This window comes from Chelonia mydas, chromosome 4, assembly GCF_015237465.2.
Source record: "Chelonia mydas isolate rCheMyd1 chromosome 4, rCheMyd1.pri.v2, whole genome shotgun sequence".
Taxonomy (NCBI): Eukaryota; Metazoa; Chordata; order Testudines; family Cheloniidae; genus Chelonia; species Chelonia mydas.
Window position 1 is genome coordinate 128,891,315 of NC_057852.1, and position 10,021 is coordinate 128,901,335.

The 10,021-nt window shown below is 45.6% G+C and overlaps 1 gene segment (V, D, J or C); it reads right to left on the bottom strand.

Moving 5' to 3' along the window:
• Positions 1-3,459: 3,459 nt before the first annotated feature.
• Positions 3,460-10,021, bottom strand: LOC119566171. The segment is given in 4 exon segments: positions 3,460-3,532; positions 3,810-3,840; positions 9,399-9,704; positions 9,936-10,021. Coding segments are annotated over 4 exon segments (459 nt in total).

Sequence of the window (10,021 nt, forward strand, 5' to 3'; positions counted from 1 at the left end):
AAGGGCCCAGGTTGTTCTGGAGCTTTTCCTGATCAAAGATTCCAGGACTGGGCTGTTAGTTCATAAGCTCAGTGGTATCCAGTGTCTGCATCACGAGTAACTTCTCATTCCTGGGGCTTATTTACAGTGTGCGCTTATTCAGAGAGAAGTTTTCCAGATGGGTAGTCAGGATGCTGGTTAGTGAGTTCTTGAATGTTTTGCAGGGCTTTGAAAAACTATAGTGCTGCTTAAGGGCTCGTTAATTATTATTCTTATTATATAGTTTATCCTAGATTTTACCTTATTGCCAGATTCCTTTCTAATATCTGTCACTGAATAGAAATAGGCACTTAAGCTTGAAGAGATGAAACTTGTTTGCTGTGGATGGTTGCAATGCTGCCCATCCTCTTCCTCCCTAAGCTCATTGAATGGGCCATTTACAGCTGTTGCCTCCAATTCTGCTTCTCACCCCCTCCCATCTGTTCTGATTTCTGCCCTTTCCGCTCCACCAAACTGCTCTCACCCTTTCCTGGACCACTCTCCATCCCTATCATCCTTGACTTCTAGGCTGCGTCAGATGTTGTCAATCACATACTCATTGCAGAAGTCTTCTGCTCCCTTGGTTTTTGTGATGTTGCCCTGTCCTGGTTCTCCTCCTACCTCATGCATTGTTCTTACAGCATCTAGTCTGGTTAGTTGTTGTCCTCCCCTCTCCCATTCTGCCAAGGGACCCCTGAGGCTTCCATCTTTAGCACCTTGCAGCGATGCACGGTGCGTGTGTCTGTACAGTGCCTAGAGGATGGGATCCTGATCCTGAGCGGGGCCTCTAGGTATTGACTGTAAGACAGATGCTAAATGACAATATAAATGTCAAAGAAGGCAGCTCAGCCTGCATTGCCTTCTAACTCTGCCAATGGTTTTGGATATTCTGTGACACACCATAACTGCACCCTATAGGACCTTGCATAGGAAAGCCCACCAGGCCAGATGAGCAACTGCCCAGTACTGAGTCCTCTTAGAGTGATAAGAAGAGGGGACGTGTTGTGGTTTTTAGAGGAATGTGATGTTACATTTTTCACCCCACAGTCAGTATTAAATAGAGCTGATTGGAAAACTCACATTGTTCCTATGAAAATATTAACTACAGTAGGTTGCAGCCAAACTCTTCTGAGTAGTGACAAAGTAATGAGGTTTGACATGACAGTTTCCGAAATACAAAGACCCATGGATGAGGGAGGAGAAGCTAAAAGGAAACCGAATGAAATGCTTCTTTGTATGGTTGGACAGTAGGTGGGTGATGATTGTTACCACTTCAGCACTAAATTGTAGCTCCTTCCTCAGGCAGGCAGAATCCCTGGTCAATCTGAGGTGTGGTTGGAAAACTGGATTGGAGGACAGGTAAAGATGATGGATAAAGTTTCCGTCTCTCTCCCAAAGCGGAGATGAGGCAACATCAGAGGAACAGACGAAAAAGAACTGCTGGATTGTCTATGGGAGGTTGTTAAACCCAAGAAACATCATGGCCTGAGGTTCTACAGGCTTTACACCTGTTAGACCCAAAAAGTAGAGGTGAAAATAAAGCAAGGGATGGATGCAGAGTAAAAAAAGACCAGCCAACAAGACCTCCTGGTTAACACTAACAAAGGCTTGAATGTGTAAAACCATATGAGCTACGGTTAGGACTATACTGAATGTGCCCTCTCATTGGAAGCTATCATTTTACATATATTCCTTTCTTCCAGAATGATCAAACCCAGGTGCCAGAAGTCAGGCTCCTAAAACAATATTTGGCACCTAAGTAAAAATGGTCTGATTTTCAGAGGAGCAAAGCATCTTCAGCTCCCACTGATTTCAGTGCAGTGGGTGGGAGCTCAGCAGCTGTAGAAACCAGCTTTAGCTTTAGGAGCCTAACTTCAGGCACCCAGGTTTGAAGGTGTTGGTCTCAGGTGTTACATACAAATGGGTGCTTTAGAAGAGATGCTTTCCTTCTTCTGTCATTCTCCCCTTTGAATCAATGGAGGATTTATCTCCCACCAGACGTTTTCCTTTAATACTCTCGTGCTGGAAAACCCTTTGTTATCTCTCTGTATATGGTGGCAATAACAACACCATCCATATGTATAAGCAGAGGCATTGTATCATTCACATTACTCCATAACATTCATGCTGACCAGTTAAGGCTGAATGCAAAGAATAGCAGTTCCAAATGAAAACCCCTGTTAGTCCATCCACTCTCTCTTCTGTGCTGGAGTGTTCCCTCCAGCAGATGTGCTACCTTCTTGGTTGCAGCCTCGCTGTGCATTCACAGCAGCTGGTGCAGGGGGTTTCTAACCCTCTACGTCTTGTTCCAGACACAGAGCAGGTTCTTAGCATGGCGTGAGCAGTCGGCAGGAAGGCAGCAGTCACATTGACACTGAGTTTGTCTGCGCGGAGCAACCGTTCCACTATTCAAACAGGCACTGCAGAGCACAGGGCGGTGTTGTTTCAGGGCTGTACCCGTGAGAGGGAAGCTGACAGTTTGTTGACAATAAGAATCTCCAGCATTATCTGCTTCAGCTGCACTAACAGTGTGGGTGGAATCAGTGTAGCTGCTCCTGAACTGGGCCCTGCACTGGCCTGGGACCCCAGAGAGGGGGGCAGAGCCAGAATAAATAAGAAGGTTAGGAGCTTGCCCTGATTTCTGTCAGCACCGAGCTGAGTAATTGCTAGAGCTTGAACTGGTTTGGGCAGCTGATCATGACTTTCTCCTGGAGACACTAATAAGGATTCTGGAGAACGAGTTATTGCAATATCCTGGCTGGACTCTGACTGAACTATGCAAAAATCAGTAAGTACATACATAGGAAAATAAAAATAAGAGTTTTCTTTTAATTGTGTCTAATTACACACATCTCCATGCTTTTTCACATGGTTAGATTGTTTATGTTGTTTTCTTAATTTAACATAAGAAGGGAATAGTTTCTAAGTTGCATATAAATACCCAAGAGATGCCACTGGCTGGATATAAAGCATAAAATACACACGGTGACATTTGTAGATCTGTTTTTTTAGGCCAATAGCATCTTGTCTGCTCCTTACCCTGGATCCAGAGTATTAGTAACCAGCTGAACTGAGCCTGTGAGATCATCTGACTACCTTGGAGCTGTCCAGTGCTGATCCATTAACCGTACAGAGGAAAACAAAATATTTGTAACAGCAGAGAGGAGCAGGGGAATTTGAATTGGAGGGAACTGTGCAAAGCATCTCACCTCAGTCCATGTGTCACAGGCTCAGTCCTGGGGAGCTGAGAATGGATTTCTTAGCAGCATCTCCCAAATGTTTTCCTCCCGCACGGGAATTCGTTTAGCAAGTGTCATCTACGTCACAGCATTCCTTCCAGGATGGTTGGGACCAAAGTTCATCATCAGACAGATGAGACTTGTGAAAGGAATGAATGTGGTGGAGGAAAACATGTGTGTCCATGTATGTACTTCACTGGGATCAGTCTGGTTTTCGCTCCTGTCTGTAGAAACCTTGAGCAGATTCTCCTTTGGGATGTTTGGAGCTGACGTTGCTGGGAAGTTGAACAGAAAAAGAACTGGGTTTGTATGTCTGCAGAACTTAAAATGTCGAGGAGCTTGGAGGCTTTGAATCCTGTAGCTGCAGAGGTCAGGCTGATGACCAGAGGGAGACAAGAATCTCTGGAGTGGCTGGGAGCAGCCCTGCCTGCTATCGTGTCACTCTGGGTTTGACTCTCCCACAGCCCAGCTGGTGGTGACTTCCAGTCTCTCTGTGGAAGGGCTTATCAAGAGACAGGGTTTCTAACTAGCTCTTCAGCATAGGGCACCTACCTGACCAGCCACAGCATGGTTATCTCAAACTCTGCCACGCACAGGAGATGGGCAGGAGGCTGTGTCCCTCAGCTCATGGCTGGAGAGAGGGACAGGCATGTTTGCTGCCCTCAGCCAAGAGAGTTTGGGTGCCTGGGTCTGAGTGTCTGCTCCCAAGGTTGGGGTTGGTTTATGCCCTCTGAGAGCCAGAGACAGTTAGAAGGAGGTGTGTGTCCAGGCGGATCACCCGCCTCCATAGGTACCTCCACACCCACTTCTGCTCCTTTATACAGGCTGCCACATCAGCCTGGAACTCCCCCTCAACCCCACGCCTCCTCCTCCTCAATGTCCCTTCTCCAAACCCCACTTCTTCAAAGAGATATACTATCTCTCGAATTCCACTGGACCATTTTCTATTAACCAAGAAAGAAACTAGTAACCACCAGGACACATTCACTAGCTACCCAAGTAACCACATAATCCTCTCCATTGCCCTGCCCCTTCCCCATCCAATCCCCTTGTTATCCCCTCTTGTGCTGGTGGTCTCTTAGACCCTGGTCCAGTAAACACTTGTGCAAATTTTCAGTTTTATACTCGTGTCGATGCATTAAATTCCAGAATTAAGGTGCATCATGGATGCACTGGGGCCGCACTCACGCATAAAGGAGTTGGCCAACTCTAGCAGTTTTAACACATCTCACGAAAGTTGATGTTTAACTGAAAGATCCAGCTCCTGGAGGCTAATGATTAAGTGAGAGTCCCTGTTTTTTGTTGTTGGGTTTTTTTTAATAATTAAATTTCCAGCCCTACTGGTTTCAGAGACAGGTTTGACCCTGAATGTCCCCAGCCGGGAAGGCAAATGAAACCCCCCCTCAAATTTTATTATTTTTTAAAAATTTCATGATTTTTAGAGAGAATCACATGAGTTTTGAACATTTGGAGATCCAGTATACATCCTGCTACAGTTCCTCACCTGCATAATTGTTTGCAGGATCAGAGACACGGCCTGTAAGCTCTTCAGGGTCAAAAGCTATCTGCATTTGTGCTGAGAAGTGTCACCCACACCTAAGAATACTAATACACTGCTGACTGTGGTCAGAATTTGAGCTATCTACGTCTTTTGCTGGATTAGTGAAACATTTGTGACAGTTTTCAGAGTAACAGCCGTGTTAGTCTGTATTCGCAAAAAGAAAAGGAGTTCTTGTGGCACCTTAGAGACTAACCAATTTATTGGAGCATGAGCTTTCGTGAGCTACAGCTCACTTCATCGGATGCATACTGTGGAAACTGCAGAAGACATTATATGCACAGAGACCATGAAACAATACCTCCTCCCACCCCACTCTCCTGCTGGTAATAGCTTATCTAAAGTGATCATCAAGTTGGGCCATTTCCAGCACAAATCCAGGTTTTCTCACCCTCCGCCCCGCCCCCCCCCCACACTCACTCTCCTGCTGGTAATAGCCCATCCAAAGTGACCACTCTCTTCACAATGTGTATGATAATCAAGGTGGGCCATTTCCTGCACAAATTCAGGGCCACCTGGTGGCAGTACAGGGGATATTCAGCGCAATGATTTAGTTTGCCAATATTCTGTTTTGATACGAGGATGGATATACACATCTAAAGACATATAAGATCCTTTCACAATCACAAAAAGGATATGATTAAGCAGAAACAATTAGTAGTACAAACAGGTCATCTCACAGTCTCTTCTGTGAAGATTCACTCAGTTAGTGGTTAATGAAGTAGCTTTAATTCTGGTAAACAGAAATGTGCTGGCTGAAAGATGTTATTTCCCTTAGCTTATGTTGTATTTTATTTTCCCCCTTCTGTGGCACTTGATTTTTTTGTTCATCTGTTTTATTCCTTGGACAGGTTGAATGTTTATTTTAAAATGCTTCGTTGTATTTCTGTGTATACAACATCAATGAATAGTTTTACATCCCCTTTCATCCATGTTCTTCATTAGATGCAGCAAAAGTGTATCTCATGAGCACATTGATTTCTTGTACTCTTTGCAGAATTTTCCTTGGTGTTAAACGTATATTGGGGAAAATCCATCACAGTTAACCTTCAAAATAACATTAGGAAGAATGTGTCCACGGCCTTCTCATGTCATGTGCTTTGCTCTTCTTTTTTAGTAGCAAATTTCCCCCCAACTCTGGCTGTGCGATCTGCCACCCAGCTCCCCCTCCCCACCCCCCGCTATGAAGAAACACAGTCTGTTTGCATGCAAAACATGGGCTGACTCCAGAGAATCACAGAGGGTGATTCTTGGCCCATTTGAAGTCAGTGGAGGTTTTGCCTCTGACTTCAGTGGGGCCAGGATTTCCCCCACAGAAAGTATGTCTGAGGAGTTGGAAATGGAGATACAAGAATCACCAGTGAAACTAAAATAGACTTTAACCCTGCCATTTTACATAAGACAATATTTGTTCCATTTTTCTATTCCGAATTTTCCTTCCTTTCCTAGTTTCCCTCATTCTTCTCCTTCCCTTCCATGTCTTCTCCTTGTCTCTTCTCTCAGTTCTGATTCTTACCTGGAATCCACAGCACCAGTAACCAGAGCTGCTGAGTCTCGGAGAACATCTTGGTACATGTGAGCTGGCAGGTGCTGCTCAATAAGCCGCGGAGAGTGGAACAAAATCTTTTCTAGCCCCCAGAGCAACAGGGCAGCATCACTTGGGAGTTCACATGCAAAGCAGCCCATGTATGGGGGGATCCTGGCCTCCCTGCTCTGACTAGACATAGAGCTGGTTTCTGTGCCTCATCACCGTGCGTGATGGTCACTCGCCCTTCAGGGAAAAATTGGATGGTCTGGTAGTTGAGGCACAGAACATGCGGGTCCTGGTCTGGCTCTGCCACAGCCTTGATGTGTGACCTTGGCCTAGTCATTGTGGTCCCAGTCCTGTAAAGTACTGAGTGCTCTGAGTTCCCATTGAAACGTATGGGATGATCTACGTGAGCAAGGACTGCAGGATATGACCCTATAAGCCCCATCCTGCTCCCGTTGATGTCAATGGCAGTGGAGTCGGGCCCTAAATCTCTCTGTGCCTCATCTTCCCTCAGTGTAAAGTTGGGAGGGTGATGGTCACTGGGCGTGCGCCCAGGGGGTGCTGGGATATCACTGATCAGTGTTTGTAAAGTGCTTTGGGATCCAAAGGCGGAGGGTGCTAGGTTAGTGCAGAGGCCTAACTCCTCCCCATCAACCAGGGGTCGGTCAGTGATGGTGTCAGCCCTTCATGCAAAAGAATAAGGAGGGCAAGTGTTTTCTGCTTCTGTCCACACAAACATGGAATGATTTACACGTGCGCATTAGATGCAGAGCTTTCCTGGGTAGCTGTGCTCTGTAGGGGTGTTGATTTTGTTGCTCTGGGACAGGGTAGTGTAGCTTATCCATTATATGGTCATTATAGGTATAGCATGCTGTCCTGCAATTCCCTGGTCCTGCACTTGCTGTGTTTTGGTGTATCAGTTGTAGGTCCATTGGTTGTAGTGGAGGTAGCTGGTGGGGTCATGGGTACCTTTGCCCTGTAGTTTGGCATGAAACACACTGGTGTAGGTTTGTATCCCAGGCAGCTGGGGTTTGGATTTCCTTTCTCCCCCGATCCATCATTTCCTTCCTCTAGATCCCCCTCCAAACTCTTCCAGTCTCTCTCCCTGGGGCCTTCCTATTTCCTGCTACTTTGGTCTTCCTCCATCCTTTCCTACCTTAAAGCATCTTTGCCCTCGGCTCTCCCTGCTGGATCCCAGTGGATGTGTTGCTACCTGCTACCTGCTGCCTCCTCGTTTAGTTGTAAATGCTCACAGGTGGTGAGGTGCCCCCAGCGCTGGAAGGTTATCAGTGCCTCTGGTTCCCATACCATAGTTACAGTGATGCTGTCTACAGGAAGCATCTGTTACACTCGAGTGAGAAAAACAAAGAGTGGAGAGGTGTTTGGAGTAGTCTGTATCACTGAGAGAGGGTAGCTGGTATCCTGCTGACAATAATAATCTCCAGGAGAACAAGGGCTGTTTGGTCCCTGCTAGAGCCATGGAACTCCCACCTCCCTGTTATCCTTAAAGGGGACAGAACCTATCAAGCACCTGTCCCAGAAGAGTCAGGTCTTAACAAGGGACTGGATAATGCAGAGTCAGGTGTGGCAGCATAAGCAGGGGACGGAGCTAGGTTGGTGTAACTCCAGCGTCTGTTGCAAGGGAATGCTAAGAGATAAAGACCCCCATATTACATGTCCCCCATAGTTCTCCCTCCCAAAGGCTCAGCCCCATTAAAGCACCCAGGTGCACACTTGATACTGGATTGTTGGCCCCCATAGTGACCCCCCCTAACTCACACATCCCCCTCTTCCCATGCTAGCCTCCCTCTCCTTTCACCAAATGTGCCAACAAGCCACAGACTCCACCAGACATTGTTCCAAATCCCCTCCTTCACCCTTTCCAGTTGCTGCGTCTTTTGGGTGGGTAAGGCCAGCCAGAAGCCACAGGAAAGCTGGCTGAACCTCTTCTTGTTTGGCTCCTGCTGCCCTGTGCTAGCCAGAGCCAGTCGGAGAGTGTGCACACCCCATGCCATTCTGAAACAGGGGGTGAGCACCCCTCTGTTTGGCCACTCCAGTGCCCTGCCCACTGGAGGACACACCCTGCATCTATCCAGTCACTCCAAAAATCCCGTATCTGCCTATTACTTGTGCCTCAGGGTTCATGTGTATTGGGGATTTGCTCCCACACAGGCCTTTGAGAATCTCAACCACAAAGTCTTACTGTAGTCTACAAACAAAGAGGCACCTGATTTATCACAGCCATTAAAAATCCCCAGATTTCTAAGACCTTCTCAATGGGATGTCATTGAGGATCTATGGAAATGAAAGGAAACTCTGCGGCCATATTGGAAATGTATTTATGTGAGAAGTGATTGGTTCCCATTTTTCTGCTGGGACAGTTTTGTCAGCAACTGTTGATTGGATGAAAAGGTAACGTTCTCTAGACGTGTATCTGTGTCAAAATTTTCAACAGAACATTATCAAAACAATTTTATTTTGATAGGGATGAAATATTTTGTTTTGATTTTTATGATTTTGACTTTTATATTACACCGAAAAAGTTGAGTTGCTAACGTTGAAATGAAATATTTTAATCCTAGTGAAACAAAAAGTCATTTTGAATTTTCCAGAATAAATTTTGGAACTTTTCTTATGCAGGAAACTTTGAAATTTCCCATGGAAAGGGGATTCTGGTTTGCAATTACAGTTTGCAACTGTATTAGAATTAATTCTGTTCGATATACAAAGGAGCCACTCAATTAAGAAAGCTACAAGGTGTAACACCTGTTTGGAGCAATTTGTATTGATGTGTGTCTGATGCACTGGGATTCAAGTGTGAAGGTAAAGCAGTGAAAACTATAATTAACTTCAGGTCTCTGTGCATTGAATAACTGTGCGATTGGGCAAAATCATGGGGTCTTTTGGAGTTCTCTTTTTTACTGTATGTTTCAAGATGTAATAAGTCACCCTCTTCTTTCACATTTCACAGAACACTTGAAAGGCAGAGAGTATTATCGTCCACAAACAGGAACTGCGTCTCATGCTGCAGAGAACAGGGAGGTTTTTGTACTGGTCTGTATCACTGTGTGAGAGCTACTACCCTGGCAGTAATAATCTCCAGCATCATCTGCTTCCACCCGGCTGATTGTAAAAGTGAAGTCTGTGCCAGACCCACTGCCACTGAACCGGTCTGGGATCCCAGAGGGACGAGTGGAAGCGCTGTAGATAAGGAGCTTAGGAGCCTGTCCTGATTTCTGTTGGTACCAGGCCATGTAGCTAACACTGGAACTGGCTTTGCAGTTGATGGTGACTCTGTCTCCTGGAGACACTGCCAGGGATTCTGGAGTCTGAGTCAGCACAATCTGCCCGCTGGAGTCTGGATGGGAGAAAAACAGTTAAAAGAAAAAGAAATATAAAATGACTCAAACTTTGTAATTTTTAACTAACTACAAAGCTGCATCTATAAGTGACTATCTTGGATCCTTCCTTCAATAACATTGTAAATGCCATTGGGAATAATTGCTTGAAAAGGAAATTCTGAGCATTTGCAGCCTGGTAAAATATTATAACTTTATTTTAAACTAATTTCCCCTGTTGTTGTTGTTACCCCGAATGCAGAGGATGAGGAGCCAGAGTAGCTGTGTCTGGGAGCTCATCTTGATATGTCTAGTGTGACAAAACCAAGCTCAGAAG